At 43.1% G+C, this 19,087-nt stretch overlaps 2 protein-coding genes across 2 annotated transcripts in view; both read left to right on the top strand.

Moving 5' to 3' along the window:
- The first annotated feature begins 99 nt into the window (after positions 1–99).
- Positions 100–3,641, top strand: nenf (neudesin neurotrophic factor). The gene is made up of 4 exons (XM_020475114.2): positions 100–1,150; positions 1,489–1,549; positions 2,099–2,202; positions 2,899–3,641. The coding sequence occupies exons 1-4, from the start codon at positions 968–970 to the stop codon at positions 3,073–3,075; spliced, it is 525 nt and encodes a 174-aa protein (XP_020330703.1). The 5' UTR covers positions 100–967; the 3' UTR covers positions 3,076–3,641.
- Positions 3,642–8,486: 4,845 nt separating this feature from the next.
- Positions 8,487–19,087, top strand: part of LOC109883067 (ezrin) — a 42,844-nt gene continuing 32,243 nt past the window's right edge. Inside the window, exons 1-3 of the mRNA XM_031787644.1 lie at positions 8,487–8,498; positions 17,379–17,462; positions 18,077–18,172. Of these exons, the coding sequence (XP_031643504.1) occupies positions 8,487–8,498; positions 17,379–17,462; positions 18,077–18,172 (192 nt within the window). The remainder of the gene's footprint in view (positions 8,499–17,378; positions 17,463–18,076; positions 18,173–19,087) is intronic.

The following is a 19,087-nucleotide window of genomic DNA, read 5'->3' as shown; positions in this document are numbered from 1 at the left end:
AGAAGGGAATCACCCACCTGGTGTCCCAGGTCTAAATCAGTCCCTAATTAGAGGGGAACAATGAAAAAACACATTGGAACTGGCTTGGAGGTCCAGATTTGAGTTTGAAAGCGCAACACAATAGTTTTCAACATACCAGTATTGGTGTAAACTTTCTAAAGAAATGCTGGTATAAATAATACAATATATATTTAAGTTACATACGTATAAACGAAGTTATTACATTTAAGTTAATTATCAATTTAAAAAAATGCAATGCTGTGAAAAAATTGTTGTACTGCACTAGATTAGGGGTACCCAAACGTTTTCGTTCGGGTCCCCCCTTCCAGCATTGGGGGACATCTACCCAATTTCGAAATTGCACCTTGTGCGTTCTAATATTACAATCACTGAACTAGATTTTTTTTTAATCGATATTCCCAAAGTTTAGTACGTCTTTGTAGGGGGACTCTTATTTTGAGGAAAAATAATCCGCGACCGTGCTGCCAGCATTATATCCTACTGCCAGGAGAACGGTAATATATATTTCCGTCTATTGGTAGAGGAGTGGAGGCATTGCCCTTAACTGCTGATGACAGGGCAGTTTTATTTTTTCTTTCTCGGTAACTGTTCTTGGATTGTGTGGAAGTGTAAACTGGTTCCAGAACGGTTTTAAAAGAGGAAACCAATTTGTCCCGACTATCACATGCACAGCACAGCACTGTTTTGGCCGCGGGCAGCATATCATTCTTAGGAACGTGATCAGAAACCACATGACCCATCTATTCAACGTTAGGGAAATCAAATATTTATCTGGGGACATGGATCAAGTTTACCTCAAACTTTACTTCAACTGTCTTCTCTAGTAGCCTACTTGTGTTAGCGGACTCATTTCTTGGTTTCTTAGGGCAGTTAGAGCGACAGAGAGAGAGAGAACCGGAACTAAGAAGCAAATTGATCTCCTAAGAAGAGGACATCGGAATTATTTATGAATGTTGTTGAGGCTTGTCCAAATAGCCAGACAACCATGGTAACACCAGTGCAACTTTTTATCACATTTGTGCTTCTCGTGTTGAGTTTGGCAGACGATAATAAACTAAAACACAAACCAGCCTCAAAACCGGTCCGACTGTTCACAGACGAAGATTTAAAAAGGCACGATGGGAGTGAGGTAGGTACTTGTTATTATGTAAGTCTACGGGTAGGCTAGCTCTGGTCGATGGCGTTAGGTCGCGTTCCTTCACTAGTAGTAGTAGTAGTAGTAGTGGAGGAACACGCACTAACGCCTTGGACCAGAGCTATGCATGTAGCTAACCCGTGATCTTCACTACAGTAGTCCTAGTCTACAGTAGACTAATGGAGGTATGAACAGCTCGTCTTGGTATATGTAAATGCAATGGACTATCAGCGTGAGGGTGTGGTCAGCCAACACAATGACATCGTTTTCTTTATCATTGATAATGCTAATTGATCTTTAAAAAACATAATGTAACTGTTGCTGTGTTTTAGGACGGGCATCCCATTTACATGGCCATAAAAGGAGTGGTGTTTGATGTCACCAAGGGGAAAGGTAAATAGCACACACACAATGTTGGGATCCTCCCCATCTCTGGAACAGTGGGCGATAAAGGTATCAAACTCCACAGACTGCTAGTGTGGCGTGATGATAATGTCACCAATGATATCAATAGTAGAGACAAGATAAAGTTATGTGTCAATGCTGAATGAATGATCCTTCACAATCACTGGTATCTGCATAGGAAGCTGTGTAATTACCAGCGTTGGGGTCAATGCTTGCTGTTTGGGGGTTTTTAGGCTGGGTTTCTGTACAGCACTTTGAGATATCAGCTGATGTACGAAGGGCTTTATAAAATAAATTTGATTTGAATTGCAGTCACTTCATAAAGCATTGAAGAGAATTGGAATTCGAGTTTGAATTGAAATAGAATTGACTCCAATCCTGGTGATTGCATTGGAAATAACAAGATGGATAGATAACAGGGGAAAAGGATAAAGGGGGTTTTGATGTGAGGCCCATACAAACTGTAAATATGTAACAGCTGTAAGTACTGAGGAGCTTTGATTGTTACCGTGGGACTAATATAGTTTATCATTGTAGAGTTCTATGGGAAAGATGGACCATACAATGCCTTGGTTGGAAAGGACTGCACCAGGGCTGTGGCCAAAATGTCCCTTGAGCCAGCTGATCTGACTTCTGACACTGTGAGTAAAGGAAAACAAAACAAAAGGTTGGGCTGGGGAAGGTGTGCAGCGTTGCCAAGGGGAAGGGGTGCAGCGTCACCAAGGGGAAGGGGTGCAGCGTCACCAAGGGGAAGGGGTGCAGCGTCACCAAGGGGAAGGGGTGCAGCGTCACCAAGGGGAAGGGGTGCAGCGTCACCAAGGGGAAGGGGTGCAGCGTCACCAAGGGGAAGGGGTGCAGCGTCACCAAGGGGAAGGGGTGCAGCGTCATCAAGGGGAAGGGGTGCAGCGTTTAATCCCGGTGTTGAGTTTGTGCGTAGCAGGCAGCTAATTCTTATATGACCTGTTTGTAGAATGTTCAGTCCCCTTGTTGACTGAGGTGAATGAAACTACAGCATCAAGGTGATAATGGCTAGAGTCAATGTTGCTTGTTTTTGCTGTTCTCCAAAATAGCATTTTTTTCCTTTTCTCCAATTGTGTAGAAATGCAGTAAAAATACAAATCCTTGTGAGGGGGATGATGCCCCTGCTCTGGTCTGCAAAGAACCTGTGTAGATGTTTAACTCCCATCGAACTCTTTTTGCAGAACTATAAAGGGTTCTTCAGAAAAGGTTCCACAAAGAACCCATAGAAAACCCTCTTTTTTTTTCCTACTTTTCTCTTAGTAATGAAATGGGTGTCTCTTGTCCTTTTTTTCCCTCCCTCTCTCTCTCTCTTTCAGACGGGCCTTACTGAAGAGCAGCTCCAATCCCTAGAGAGTGTATTTGAGGGCACGTACAAGACAAAGTACCCTATTGTAGGCTACACTGCCATACGCATCCTCAACCAGGATGGAAGCCCCAATGAGGACTTCAAGCCTGAAGACCAACCTCATTTTAACATCAGAGACGAGTTCTAATCCAAAGTTTTTTTTTGTGTGTTCTTCTTTTTTTTCCTCTGATATATTTTGATACGCCCCCCCAAAAAACTGTGGAGATCATGAAGATTCAATACTGTGTGATCCTCAATTTGCTCATGATTTGAAAAATTGATTATTTCTGAATTCCCAGTCAGATCCATTTGTTAGGACTGCATGTCTGGATGTTCTGTGACGAAGCCCGTAAGGGTGGCCTTACCAAGGGATAGGCAGCCATGTGTTTTTGGCTCTATTTTCCTTTACCTTATTTGGAAACCATATTTATATCTTTTAAAAGAGATGTTTTTTTTATTTTTTATATAATTTTATGTTGACGTCAATGAAAACATGGAATGTTTGTTACAATGTTGTTAGTCAAATACACTTTGTAAAATGTATTTACATTTTAAGAACTGAATGTTTTCCATTGATCATTTAAATCATTGTAATTGGTTATAATGAGCTATGAAGCTGCACAGGCCCTATACCATTATACCATTAATTCAATGTTAAAGTAGTTTAAAACATCATTATTATTATTATTATTATTATTAAAATAGTAGGAGCGAAAGGTTTGTTGGCTTATTTTCAAATCAAATCCAATTTTATTTGTCACATACACATGGTTAGCAGATGTTAATGCGAGTGTAGCGAAATGCTTGTGCTTCTAGTTCCGACAATGCATTTCCACCTGGATAGGACAGGTTGTTTCCACCTGGATAGGACAGGTAGTTTCCACCTGGATAGGACAAGTAGTTTCCACCCGGATAGGACAGGTAGTTTCCACCCGGATAGGACAGGTAGTTTCCACCCGGATAGGACAGGTAGTTTCCACCCGGATAGGACAGGTAGTTTCCACCCGGATAGGACAGGTAGTTTCCACCCGGATAGGACAGGTAATTTCAACCCGGATAGGACAGGTAGTTTCCACCCGGATAGGACAGGTAGTTTCCTCCTGGATAGGACAGGTAGTTTCCACCCGGATAGGACAGGTAGTTTCCACCCGGATAGGACAGGTAGTTTCCACCCGGATAGGACAGGTAATTTCCACCTGGATAGGACAGGTAATGCAGACATCTTCTACGTAGTAGAATACAGTGCCTTTGGAAGTGATTCAGACCCCTTTACTTTTTCCACATTTTGTGACGTTACAGCCTTATTCTAAAATAGATTAAATATACAACTTTCCTCAGCAATCTACACACAATACCCCATAATGACATCACAATACCCCATAATGACGAAGGGAAAACAGTTTTTTAAATTTTAGCAAATGTAATAAACATTTAAAACAGAAATACCTTATTTACATACAGTGGCAAGAAAAAGTATGTGAACTCTTTGGAATTACATGGATTTCTGCATAAATTGGTCATCAAATTTGATCTGATCTTAAACTAAGTCTCAACAATAGACAAACATAGTGTGCTTAAACTAATAACACAAATTATTGTATTCAACATACACTTTTAAAGAAAAATACACATTTTAAACATTCGCAGTGTAGGTTGGGTAAAGTATGTGAACCCCTAGGCTAATGACTTCTCCAAATTCTAATTGGAGTCAGCTAACCTGGAGTCCAATCAATGAGACAAGATTGGAGATGTTGGTTAGAGCTGCCCTGCCCGAGTTTGCTATTCGCAAGAAGCATTGCCTGATGTGAACCATGCCTGGAACAAAAAAAGATCTCAGAAGACCTAAGATTAAGAATAGTTGACTTGCATAAAGCTGGAAAGGGTTACAAAAGTATCTCTAAAAGCCTTGACGTTCATCAGTCCACGGTAAGACAAATTGTCTATAAATGGAGAAAGTTCAGCACTGTTGCTACTCTCCCTAGGAGTGGCCATCTTGCAAAGATGTCTGCAAGAGCACAGAGCAGAATGCTCAATGAGGTTAAGAAGAATCCTAGAGTGTCAGCTAAAGACTTACAGAAATGTCTGGAACATGCTAACATCTCTGTTGACGAGTCTACGATACGTAAAACACTAAACAAGAATGGTGTTCATGGAGGGACACCACGGAAGAAGCCACTGCTGTCCAAAAAAAAACATTGCTGCAGGTCTGAAGTTTATAAAAGAGCACCTGGATGTTCCACAGCGCTACTGGCAAAATATTCTGTGGGCAGATGAAACTACAGTCAAGTTGTTTGGAAGGAACACACAACACCATGTGTGGAGAAAAAAAGACAACACACCAACATCAAAACCTCATCCCAACTGTAAAGCATCATGGTGTGAAGCTGCTTTGCTGCCTCAGGGCCTGGACAGCTTGCTATCATCGACGGAAAACTGAATTGCCAAGTTTATCAAGACATTTTGCAGGAGAATGTTAGGCTATCTGTTCTCCCAATTGGAGCTCAACAGAAGTTGGGTGATGCAACAGGATAACAACCCAAAACACAGAAGTAAATCAACAACAGAATGGCTTCAACAGAAGAAAATACGCCTGACCTCGAGTCCTGACCTCAACCCGATTTGAGATGCTGTGGCAAGACCTCAAGAGAGCAGTTCACACCAGACATCCCAAGAATATTGCTGAACTGAAACAGTTTTGTGAAGAGGAATGGTCCAAAATTCCTCCTGACCGTTGTGTAGGTCTGATCCGCAACTACAGAAAACATTTGGTGGCAGTTATTGCTGCCAAAGGAGGGTCAACCAGTTATTAAATCCAAGGGTTCACATACTTTTTCCACCCTACATTGTGAATTTTTCCACTGTGTGTTCAATAAAGACATGAAAATGTATAATTATTTGTGTGTTATTAATTTAATCAGATTGGTTGTCTATTGTTGTGACCTAGATGAAGATCAGATCAAATTTAAAGACCAATTTATGCAGAAATCCAGGTAATTCCAAAGGGTTCACATACTTTTTCTTGCCACTGAAAGTATTCAGACCCTTTGCTATGAGACTTGAAACTGAGCTCAGGTGCATCCTGTTTCCACTGATCATCCTTGAGATGTTTCTACAACTTGATCGGAGTCCACCTGTGGTAAATTCAATTAATTGGACATGATGGAAAGGCACACACCTGTATATATAAGGTCCCACAGTTGACAGTACATGTCAGAGCAAAAACCAAGCCATGAAGTCAAAGGAATTGTCCATAGAGCTCAGATACAGGATTGTGTCGAGGCACAGATCTGAGGAAGGGTACCAAAACATTTCTGCAGCATTGAAGGTCCCCAAGAACACAGTGGCTTTCGTCATTCTTAAGTGGAAGAGGTTTGGAACCACGAAGACACTTCCTAGAGCTGCCCGGCCAAACTGAGCAATCGGGGGAGAATGGCCTTGGTCAGGAAGTTGAGAGAACCTTCCAGAAGGAGAACCATCTCTGCAGCACTCCACCAATCAGGCCTTTATGGTAAAGTGGCCAGACGGAAGCCACTCCTCAGTAAAAGGCCTATGACATCCCGCTTGGAGTTTGCCAAAAGGCACCTAAAGGACTCAGACCATGAGAAACAAGATTCTTGGTCTGATGAAACCAAGATTGAACTCTTTGGCCTGAATGCCAAGCGTCACATCTGGAGGAAACATGGCTCCATCCCTACGGTGAAGCATAGTGGTGGCAGCATCATGCTGTGGACAACGCAGGAGTGGCTTTGGGACAAGTCTCTGAATGTCCTTGAGTGGCCCAGCCAAAGCCTAGACTTGAACCCGATCTTACGTCTCTGGAGAGACCTGAAAATAGCTGTGCAGCAACACTCTCCATCCAACCTGACAGAGCTTGAGAGGATCTGTAGAGAAGAATGGGAGAAACACCGCAAATACAGGTGTGCCAAGCTTGTAGAGTCATACCCAAGAAGACTCAAGGCTCTAATCGCTGCCAAAGGTGCTTCAACAAAGTACAGTCATGGCCAAAAGTTTTGAGAATGACACAAATATTAATTTCCACAAAGTTTGCTGCTTGTTTGCAGTGTCTTTAGATATTTTTGTCAGATGTTACTATGGAATACTGAAGTATAATTACAAGCATTTCATAAGTGTCAAAGGCTTTTATTGACAATTACATGAAGTTGATGCAAAGAGTCAATATTTGCAGTGTTGACTATTTGCAGTGTTGACTATTTGCAGTGTTGACTCTCTTTTCTTGATGATCCGATAAATGGTTGTTTTAGGTGCAATCTTACTGGCAGCAATATCCTTGCCTGTGAAGCCCTTTTTGTGCAAAGCAATGATGACGGCACGTGTTTCCTTGCAGGTAGCCATGGTTGACAGAGGAAGAAAAATGATTCCAAGCACCCAACCTCCTTTTGAAGCTTCCAGTCTGCTATTCGAACTCAATAAGCATGACAGAGTGATCTCCAGCCTTGTCCTCGTCAACACTCACACCTGTGTTAACGAAAGAATCACTGACATGATGTCAGCTGGTCCTTTTGTGGCAGGGCTGAAATGCAGTGGAAATGTTTTTTGGGGATTCAGTTCATTTGCATGGCATAGAGGGACTTTGCAATTAATTGCAATTCATCTGATCACTCTTCATAACATTCTGGAGTATATGCAAATTGAGGCAGCAGACTTTGTGAAAATTTAAATTTGTGTCATTCTCAACTTTTGGCCACGACTGTACAGAGTAACGTGTCTGAATACTTATGTAAATGTGATGTTTTAGTAGTTTATTTGTAAACCACTTGCAAAATTGTCAAAAAATCTCTTTTTTCTTTTTTCATTATGGGGTATTGTGTGTAGATTGATGAGGATGTATTTTTTTAAATTATAAACATGTAAAGTAAAAAAAATTGGAAAAGGTCAAGGGGTCAGAATACTTCCGAAGACTGTGTTTGTCACGTGTACATTTTGAGGGCAGTGGTATAGTTTTTATTTAAAAAAGTCTTAGGGTAGTATTTTTTTCGGACCCTCGAAAAATTTAAATGTATCACTAGTCATAACTTCAAGGTTGTAGCTGTCGTCTGAACGACCAAAGGTCCCCATTGACACTAGTCATAACTTCAAGGTTGTAGCTGTCGTCTGAACGACCAAAGGTCCCCATAGACACTAGTCATAACTTCAAGGCTGTAACTGAAAGGACCCTACGGCCACGGTGCGTCGGGATGGCACTACAGTAGTAGTCAGCAGCCCGTTCTGTTCTGTAGGGTGGAGCTTTTAACCACACTCTGTCTCAGGTAGGTCTTCGGCGTCATCGAACAAGGTTAGGCTCTCCTCTGCTCTGGCATTTTTATGTATCTGATTATGAGTCAGACATGAGTAGCCTACCACGTCAGTATAAGTAATCTTCACAGCCAAGTACAGAGGACAGGCGCCCAACCGTTTCAGAGAGTGTCCCCTTGCAGAGAAGGAGTAGCGTTCTTTATCACGGACTGAGAGTTCCCCAGACAAGTTAACTACTACGATCTCTTTCCGGTACTTTGGAGCCCGCGTTCCGTCGCTAAACCTGATACACCACCCAGAACAAAGATGCCTAAAACGGTGAGTTTAAAAAAATAAACATTTTATTTGTCCGACTATGTAAAATGTCATGTATTACACGTAACGGTAATCGGTTACTTTCTATCTGAATAAATGTAACGGAGCCTAAACCAAACTAGCCTGTAACACAAGGCAGGTCAAATGAATGATCATGTTATTTCAATGTCCAATATACCAGAATAACCTCTTGTTTTCTATTAATTGTCCATTGTTGTCTAAAAGTGATGATATAGCCTTACACTAATTAATTTACGATGACAATCACTGAAGTTGCCCTGATTATTTGTCACAGTGTTATTTGGCCCTAATGTAATAGCTGTGAGTTACATTTGAGGTGTCACGCCCTGGCCTTAGTTATCTTAGTTTTCTTTATTATCTTGGTTAGGTCAGGGTGTGACATGGGGGATTTATGTGTTTTGCTGGTCTAGGGGTTTTGTATGTTTATGGGGTGTTTTCTAGTCTAGGTGTTTATGTAAGTCTATGGTTGCCTAGATTGGTTCTCAATTAGAGGCAGGTGTTTATCGTTGTCTCTGATTGGGAACCATATTTAGGCAGCCATGTTCTTTGGGTATTTTGTGGGTGGCTGTCTTCTGTCTTTGTGTCATTGCACCAGATAGGACTGTTTTGGGTTTTGCCACGTTGCTTGTAATTGTTTTCATGTTTAGTTTCTCTTATTAAAAAAGATGTTGAACACTAAACCACGCTGCATTTTGGTCCTCCTCTCCTTCAGCGGAAGAAAGACGTTACATGAGGCCTGCCATCTCAAAAAAGTTAATCAATATGATTCAAAACCATTTGAGGCCTGCCATCTCAAAAAGTTAATTAATATGATCCAAACCCATTTGAGGCCTGCCATCTCAAAAAGTTAATCAATATGATTCAAAACCATTTGAGGCCTGCCATCTCAAAAAGTTAATCAATATGATCCAAACCCATTTGAGGCCTGCCATCTCAAAAAGTTAATCAATATGATCCAAACCCATTTGAGGCCTGCCATCTCAAAAAAGTTAATATGATCCAAAACCATTTGAGGCCTGCCATCTCCAAAAAGTTAATCAATATGATCCAAACCCATTTGAGGCCTGCCATCTCAAAAAGTTAATCAATATGATCCAAAACCATTTGAGGCCTGCCATCTCAAAAAGTTAATCAATATGATCCAAACCCATTTGAGGCCTGCCATCTCAAAAAGTTAATCAATATGATCCAAAACCAGAGTTGGAGGGTATATGCTTTAATGTGATACAATCTTTAAGAAAATGCTTTGGTTAAACGTAATATATAATAAAGATTGAATATATAATAATTATTTAACATGTTAGTTAATATATAACCCAGTTCCTTGACAAAGTTATTCAGTAAAAGTGTTCCGTTTCTCTACAATGGAGGATTTTCCTTCAGAGCAGCAAGATGGTGCTACTGAATGATAATGCTTCTCTCCCTCCCTATTTCAGCAGTGTTCTCATGGTGACTGAGATGCACCATTTGTAAAATACCTACAGACCAAGTCTGCAGTGGATGAGGTATTGTCTTGTGTCGATAACAGTATCGGAAGGAAGCCATCTTCTGTTTGAAAGAAACCTTAGAGTCCATTTTAAGTGTGAATCCTTACCCGGCCTTACTTATTAACTAAACCCAGAGTTTGACCCACAGGTCTCTGTCTCCTGACTGGCTAAGGTAGGCATTACTGGCTAACCATAGATTAGCTCTTGCTGCTGTGCTAAGGCATTTGCGCAGCAGTTCTAGAGTCATTAAGAGATTCTCTGTTGGAACCCCATGATGTAATTTTGATAACGTAGCCACGTAGACATTTTAATCAGAGGCGGGTGCTCAGTTTTACGTGGCTCAGTCTCGGTTCCATAAAAGTACTGTGTCTTAAACAAACACTACAATAGCAATAACCTTGGGATGGTATTCTGTTGATGGAGTTTCACTTGGAGCATAGCAACAGCACTCCTTGAGAGAGTCCGACCGCAGGGGTCAGTCTGACATCAATCTGACGTCATTTCTGTGACATTCTTCTCTGGAGAGTCAGAGTAGATAAAGCTTTCACCACTATAGTAAATACTCCAGGGCTGTATCCCCAATGGCACCCTACTGTATACCCTATATAGTGTACTACTTTACGACCAAGCACTATGGGCCCTGGTCAAAAGTAGTGCACTATAATGGGAATAGGGTACAGTTTGAGATTAGTCCCAGGGTTACTAGGGTTACCCAGGGAGATGAGATGACACCTAGGGTGACCCAGGGAGATGACACCTAGGGTTACCCAGGGAGATGACACCTAGGGTTACCCAGGGAGGGGAGATGACACCTAGGGTTACCCAGGGAGGGGAGATGACACCTAGGGTTACCCAGGGAGGGGAGATGACACCTAGGGTTACCCAGGGAGGGGAGATGAGACCTAGGGTTACCCAGGGAGGGGAGATGAGACCTAGGGTTACCCAGGGAGATGAGATGAGACCTAGGGTTACCCAGGGAGATGAGATGAGACCTAGGGTTACCCAGGGAGATGAGATGAGACCTAGGGTTACCCAGGGAGATGAGATGAGACCTAGGGTTACGCAGGGAGATGAGATGAGACCTAGGGTTACGCAGGGAGATGAGATGAGACCTAGGGTTACCCAGGGAGATGAGATGAGACCTGGGGTTACCCAGGGAGATGAGATGAGACCTGGGGTTACCCAGGGAGATGAGATGAGACCTGGGGTTACCCAGGGAGATGAGACCTAGGGTTACCCAGGCAGATGAGACCTAGGGTTACCCAGGCAGATGAGACCTAGGGTTACCCAGGCAGATGAGACCTAGGGTTACCCAGGCAGATGAGACCTAGGGTTACCCAGGGAGATGAGACCTAGGGTTACCCAGGGAGATGAGACCTAGGGTTACCCAGGGAGATGAGACCTAGGGTTACCCAGGGAGATGAGACCTAGGGTTACCCAGGGAGATGTTGTCCGAGTTTGACCGGGGAGATGAGACCTAGGGTTACCCAGGGAGATGTTGTCCGGGTTTGACCGGGGTAGGCCGCCATTGTAAATAAGAGTTTGTTTTTGAAACTGACTTGTTCTCCAAATCCAATGGAACAAAATCCACATCTGATCAACTGGTCCTGTATCTCATCTCTAATCCCAAATCTTCTTTGATCAGTAAAAAAATTAAAAATTGTGCCTGACTAGAATGTGTAGCATAGAAAGTGTAGCATAGAAAGTGTAGCATATAGATCGAGCCCATATACAGTATGCTCATGGTGAGTATATGGTGATTTGCTAGGAAACGTAGCTGTTAAATGGTCAGATATGATCAGACTGAAAAAAGAGCAGCATACAGATCATGTGTATATATATCTGCTCACGGTGATGTGTTAGGAAACATGGAGGTGGTGGAGGCCGATGTTCCAGTTGTTGCGCAATTTAAGATGCGTTTATCTTTATGGCGCTGGGGCGTGTTGGAGGGTAAGTTTATAAAAGGTTGTGTAACGCAGCAGAGAAAGCCAACGCTTCAATTCTCTGTCAAGGTTCAGGGAACAGTTTTTATATATATATATATATATATATGAGAGAGAGAGAGACCACTGAAGAACAAACACCATTGTAAATACAACCCATATCTATGCTTATTTATTTTCCCTTGTGTACTTTAACTATTTGTACATTGTTACAACACTGTATATATATATATAATATGACATTTGTAATGTCTTTATTGTTTTGAAACTTCTGTATGTGTAATGTTTACTGTTCATTTTTATTGTTTATTTCACTTTTGTATCATATCTGCCTCACTTGCTTTGGCAATGTTAACACATGTTTCCCATGCCAATAAAGCCCTTGAATTGACAGAGAGAGAGTGGTACACAAGTACTGTTCTGTGTGTTGCTATATTGCCTGGCCCTGCACCTCTTTATGTACAGATGCCACATCTTAATGTAGGAAATGCAAACTTGTAGTGCATGCAAGGTTAAAAATGCTTCTAAAGTTTGAAATTTCACCTTTCAAATGTCAGACTTGAAACAGGGTCAAATTAAGATGCAGCATCTGTATCATATCAATGGTATATATTATATAAAGTATATATTATATATAGTATATATTATATAAAGTGCCATCGGAAAGTATTCAGACCCCTTGACTTTTAACATTTTGGTATGTTGCAGCATTGTTTTAAAATGGATTAAATCGTTTTTTCCCAACTCTTCAATCTGCCTGCACACAATTGCCCGTAATGACAAAGCAAAAACAAAATCAATTTTAGAAATGTTTGATAATTTATAAAAAAAACTGATATCACATTTACATAAGTATTCAGACCCTTTACTCAGTACTTGGTTGACGCACCTTTGACAGCGATAAGGGTCTCAAGTCTTCTTGAGTATGACTCTACAAGCTTGGCACACCTGTATTTGGGGAGTTTCTCCCATTCTTCTCTGCAGATCCTCTCAAGCTCTGTCAGGTTGGATGGGGAGTATTGCTGCACAGCTATTTTCAGGTCTCTCCAGAGATGTTCGGTCGGGTTCAATTCCAGGCCACTCATGCTTTGTCTTGGCTGACTGCTTCGGGTCGTTGTCCTGTTGGAAGGTGAACCTTCGCCCCAGTCTGAGGCCCTGAGTGCTCTGGAGCAGGTTTTCATCAAGGATCTCTCTGTACTTTGCTCCGTTCATCTTTGTCTCGATCCTGACTAGTCTCCCAGTCCCTGCCACTGAAAAACATCCCCAAAGCATGATGCTGCCACCACCATGCTTCACTGTAGGGATGGTGCCAGGTTTCCTCCAGACGTGATGCTTGGCATTCAGGCCAAAGAGTTCAATCTTGGTTTCATCAGACCAGAGAATCATGTTTCTCAAGGTCTTAGAGTCTTTAGGTGCCTTTTGGCAAACTCCAAGCAGGCTGTCATGTGCCTTTTACTGAGGAGTGGCTTCCGTCTGGCCACTCTACCATGAAGGCTTGATTGGTGGGTTACTGTAGAGATGGTTGTTCTTCTGGAAGGTTCTGCCATCTCCACAGAGGAACTCTAGAGCTCTGTCAAAGTGACCATCGGGTTCTTGGTCACCTCCCTGACCAAGGCCGTTCTCCCACGATTGCTCAGTTTGGCCGACAGGCAGCCAGCTCTTGGAAGAGTCTTGGTGGTTCCAAACTCCTTCCATTTAAGAATGACGGAGGCCACTGTGTTCTTGGGGATCTTCAATGCTGCAGACATCTTTTGGTACCCTTCCCCAGATCTGTGCCTTGACAGAATCCGGTCTCGGAGGTCTATGGACAATTCCTTCGACCTCATGGCTTGGTTTTTGCTCTGACATGCACTGTCAAATGTGGGACCTTATATAGACAGGTGTGTGCCTTTCCAAATCATCCAATCAATTGAATTTACCTCAGGTGGGATACCAATCAAATTGTAGAAACATCTCAAGGATGATAAATGGAAACAGGATGCACCTGAGCTCAATGTCGAGTCTCACAGCAAAGGGTCTGAATACTTATGTAAATAAGGTGTTTCTGTTTTTAATTTTTTTTAATACATTTGCAAAAAATTCTAAAAAATCAGTTTTTGCTTTGTCATTATGGGGTATTGTGATGTCATTATGGGGTATTGTGATGTCATTATGGGGTATTGTGATGTCATTATGGGGTATTGTGATGTCATTATGGGGTATTGTGATGTCATTATGGGGTATTGTGATGTCATTATGGGGTATTGTGATGTCATTATGGGGTATTGTGATGTCATTATGGGGGTATTGTGATGTCATTATGGGGGTATTGTGATGTCATTATGGGGGTATTGTGATGTCATTATGGGGTATTGTGATGTCATTATGGGGTATTGTGATGTCATTATGGGGTATTGTGATGTCATTATGGGTATTGTGATGTCATTATGGGTATTGTGATGTCATTATGGGTATTGTGATGTCATTATGGGGTATTGTGATGTCATTATGGGGTATTGTGATGTCATTATGGGGTATTGTGTGTAGATTGCTGAGCCTGTAACGTTACAACATTTGGAAAAAGTCAAGGGGTCTGAAAGTACTGTACCTTTAAAAGATGTCTTGGCTGAAAATAGGCAAGACATCTTTTCAATAATCCACAATCTCTCTGCCTAAAATCGTTTTCCATGGTAGAAAATTTGATTATGATACCTGGTCTGTATTGAAGAAGCAGTCTGTTCCAATAACCATCCTTTTTCATAGTCTTTGCTTATTTATAAACCACTGAAATATATTTTTACCTCCAAAATATAGTATTTTCAGCTGTTTGAAGCTGGTGTACAAAACCAAAAGTAAAATACGACATTTAAGAACCGGGAAGCATAGAAATGGAGCACGTAGAACAGATCTACAGCTTCTTAGACTGGCTTTCAATGAGAATGACAGATCTATAACACACATTTCTATGTGAATTTGGTTAGGTCGCCCAAAAAGTTAAATATTGCAGCTTGAAGTGATAGTGATATCTGTCTATCCCTCCTCAGTAACAGTGTAAGGGCAGTCCCTCAGTAACAGATTAAGGGCAGTCCCTCAGTAACAGTGTAAAGGCAGTCCCTCAGTAACAGTGTAAAGGCAGTCCCTCAGTAACAGTGTAAGGGCAGTCCCTCAGTAACAGTGTAAGGGCAGTCCCTCAGTAACAGTGTAAGGGCAGTCCCTCAGTAACAGTGTAAGGGCAGTCCCTCAGTAACAGTGTAAGGGCAGTCCCTCAGTAACAGTGTAAGGGCAGTCCCTCAGTAACAGTGTAAGGGCAGTCCCTCAGTAACAGTGTAAGGGCAGTCCCTCAGTAACAGTGTAAGGGCAGTCCCTCAGTAACAGTGTAAGGGCAGTCCCTCAGTAACAGATTAAGGGCAGTCCCTCAGTAACAGATTAAGGGCAGTCCCTCAGTAACAGTGTAAAGGCAGTCCCTCAGTAACAGATTAAGGGCAGTCCCTCAGTAACAGATTAAGGGCAGTCCCTCAGTAACAGTGTAAAGGCAGTCCCTCAGTAACAGATTAAGGGCAGTCCCTCAGTAACAGTGTAAGGGCAGTCCCTCAGTAACAGTGTAAAGGCAGTCCCTCAGTAACAGATTAAGGGCAGTCCCTCAGTAACAGTGTAAAGGCAGTCCCTCAGTAACAGATTAAGGGCAGTCCCTCAGTAACAGTGTAAAGGCAGTCCCTCAGTAACAGATTAAGGGCAGTCCCTCAGTAACAGATTAAGGGCAGTCCCTCAGTAACAGTGTAAAGGCAGTCCCTCAGTAACAGATTAAGGGCAGTCCCTCAGTAACAGATTAAGGGCAGTCCCTCAGTAACAGATTAAGGGCAGTCCCTCAGTAACAGATTAAGGGCAGTCCCTCAGTAACAGATTAAGGGCAGTCCCTCAGTAACAGATTAAGGGCAGTCCCTCAGTAACAGTGTAAAGGCAGTCCCTCAGTAACAGATTAAGGGCAGTCCCTCAGTAACAGATTAAGGGCAGTCCCTCAGTAACAGATTAAGGGCAGTGCCTCAGTAACAGTGTAAGGGCAGTGCCTCAGTAACAGTGTAAGGGTAGTCCCTCAGTAACAGTGTAAGGGCAGTCCCTCAGTAACAGTGTAAGGGCAGTCCCTCAGTTACAGTGTAAAGGTAGTCCCCCAGTAACAGTGTAAAGGTAGTCCCCCAGTAACAGTGTAAGGGCAGTCCCTCAGTAACAGTGTAAAGGTAGTCCCTCAGTAACAGTGTAAGGGTAGTCCCCCAGTAACAGTGTAAAGGTAGTCCCTCAGTAACAGTGTAAGGGCAGTCCCTCAGTAACAGATTAAGGGCAGTCCCTCAGTAACAGATTAAGGGCAGTCCCTCAGTAACAGATTAAGGGCAGTCCCTCAGTAACAGCTTAAGGGCAGTCCCTCAGTAACAGCTTAAGGGCAGTCCCTCAGTAACAGCTTAAGGGCAGTCCCTCAGTAACAGCTTAAGGGCAGTCCCTCAGTAACAGATTAAGGGCAGTCCCTCAGTAACAGCTTAAGGGCAGTCCCTCAGTAACAGCTTAAGGGCAGTCCCTCAGTAACAGATTAAGGGCAGTCCCTCAGTAACAGATTCCGGGCACATTTGGCTTCTACCACCTCATAAAACTAGCCCACCCCTAGACGTTGAGGTTCATGTTTTTCTTGAGAGAGACATCTGTACTTTGGCAAGCGTCGAATGCTTTGTTATGTTAACCTTGCAGGCCCTGCTAGTCCAAAGTCTACTGAGATAGTAGTTAGCAATTAGAGATGGTTTATGAGGAAATGACTTCACAGCAGCACCACAAAGGTATAGTTTACCTTAAACAATGACATTATTTATGTTTCCTTACCTTGAAAGTAGGTGTATGGACTAGAATAGATTGCGATCTACATTCTGTCTCTGTATACGCAGCTGCAGCCACTATTAACTAACGTCAGCTGACTAAATCAACTATGAGAGAATGAATGAACTAAACCTCCAATGAACCTTTACCGCCAAAATCACCTCAAAGTAACTTCAAATCAAGTCACTGAGTTGCACAATACCTTCTGAAGGTGAAAAGGGTTGCAATCATTCAACACAGTATATTGGAGAATAAAGCGTGTACCTTCAGACGAGCTGTAGTCTGTGTAGTCTGTATTCTGTGTAGTCTGTATTCTGTGTATTCTGTGTATTCTGTGTATTCTGTGTATTCTGTGTAGTCTGTATTCTGTGTAGTCTGTATTCTGTGTATTCTGTGTATTCTATGTAGTCTGTATTCTGTGTATTCTGTGTAGTCTGTGTATTCTGTGTAGTCTGTATTCTGTGTAGTCTGTGTATTCTGTGTAGTCTGTGTAATTCTGTGTAATGTAAGTTAATGTCAGCACCACTTGACCAGCTCAGATTCCTGGTACATGGAAACGTTGCTGGTGAATAAAGGCGGTTCTGTTTCTGAATCTCCAGGTCAATGTCCGGGTCACCACAATGGATGCTGAGCTGGAGTTCTCCATTCTTCCCAGCACCACCGGCAAACAGTTGTTCGATCAGGTCAGTTCACATTCACTAACTAACTAACTAACTATCTCTCACACACACACTCCCTCACTCCCTCACTAACACACACACACACATACTCCCTCACTAACTAACTAACTAACTAACTAACTAACTAACTCTCTCACACACACACACACACATACTCCCTCCCTCACTCACTAACTAACTCTCTGTCTCACACACTCCCTCACTAACTAACTAACTAGCTAACTAACTAACTCTCTCTCACACACAGACACACTCCCTCACTCACTAACTAACTAACTAACTAACTAAGTCTCACACACACACTCACTCCCTCACTCCCTCACTAACTAACTAACTAAGTCTCACACACACACTCCCTCACTAACTAAGTCTCACACACACACTCCCTCCCACACTCCCTCCCTCACTCACTAACTAACTCACTCACTCACTAACTAACTAACTAACTAAGTCTCACACACACACTCCCTCACAAACTAACCCGTCTCATTATAATGACCATGTTGTAGGAAAAGGTGAACAAGGTTTTGTAAAAATCTATATTTGTCAGTGTCACGTCTCTCCAGTGTAAAACGTTTATTTTTGTTTTTCTCTCCGTCTCCTCTGTTTTTCTCCAGGTGTCCAGAACGGTCGGTCTGCGGGAGCTCTGGTACTTCGGCCTGCTGTTCGTCAACAGCAAAGGGTTCCAAACATGGCTGAAGTTTGATAAAAAGGTAAGTTGGTATGTGTGATACAGCGGTTACAGCTCTGTATGCCTGAGTCGGCGTGGGTTGGAACCCGACTCCCTGCTCTGTATGCCTGAGTCGGAGTGGGTTGGAACCCGACTCCCTGCTCTGTATGCCTGAGTCGGCGTGGGTTGGAACCCGACTCCCTGCTCTGTATGCCTGAGTCGGCGTGGGTTGGAACCCGACTCCCTGCTCTGTATGCCTGAGTCGGCGTGGGTTGGAACCCGACTCGCTGCTCTGTATGCCTGAGTCGGCGTGGGTTGGAACCCGACTCGCTGCTCTGTATGCCTGAGTCGGCGTGGGTTGGAACCCGACTCGCTGCTCTGTATGCCTGAGTCGGCGTGGGTTGGAACCCGACTCGCTGCTCTGTATGCCTGAGTCGGCGTGGGTTGGAACCCGACTCGCTGCTCTGTATGCCTGAGTCGGCGTGGGTTGGAACCCGACTCGCTGCTCTGTATGCCTGAGTCGGCGTGGGTTGGAACCCGACTCGCTGCTCTGTATGCCTAAGTCGGCGTGGGTTGGAACCCGACTCGCTGCTCTGTATGCCTGAGTCGGCGTGGGTTGGAACCCGACTCGCTGCTCTGTATGCCTGAGTCGGCGTGGGTTGGAACCCGACTCGCTGCTCTGTATGCCTGAGTCGGCGTGGGTTGGAACCCGACTCGCTGCTCTTCCGATCTAAATTATGATGGCTACACCTTAAGCTGCACAGTGACACCTAAATGATGAATCAACACAGCTGTCGATACGTAGTGCCATCTGACATACATAGCTCACCGTTATGTACTGTATAAGTGCGCTGTAATGTTAGGAACTGCCCTAAGGCCACAAATGTTTATTTGAATGGAATGGTTTCATACACTATGGTCCCACTTATTCCATTCTAGACATAACAATGTAACCTAC

The sequence above is a fragment of the Oncorhynchus kisutch genome, linkage group LG14 (genome assembly GCF_002021735.2).
Source record: "Oncorhynchus kisutch isolate 150728-3 linkage group LG14, Okis_V2, whole genome shotgun sequence".
Taxonomy (NCBI): domain Eukaryota; kingdom Metazoa; phylum Chordata; class Actinopteri; order Salmoniformes; family Salmonidae; genus Oncorhynchus; species Oncorhynchus kisutch.
The sequence above is the reverse complement of the archived record's forward strand: the minus strand, read 5'-3'. Positions and strand labels throughout refer to the sequence as shown.

Excerpts from the sequence above, each read along its gene's own strand:
- nenf (XM_020475114.2), top strand. The coding sequence starts at position 968 with ATGAATGTTGTTGAGGCTTGTCCAAATAGCCAGACAACCATGGTAACA. Across the intron at positions 1,550-2,098 it reads TGATGTCACCAAGGGGAAAG|AGTTCTATGGGAAAGATGGA; the intron begins GTAAATAGCACA and ends TTATCATTGTAG. Across the intron at positions 2,203-2,898 it reads CTGATCTGACTTCTGACACT|ACGGGCCTTACTGAAGAGCA; the intron begins GTGAGTAAAGGA and ends TCTCTCTTTCAG.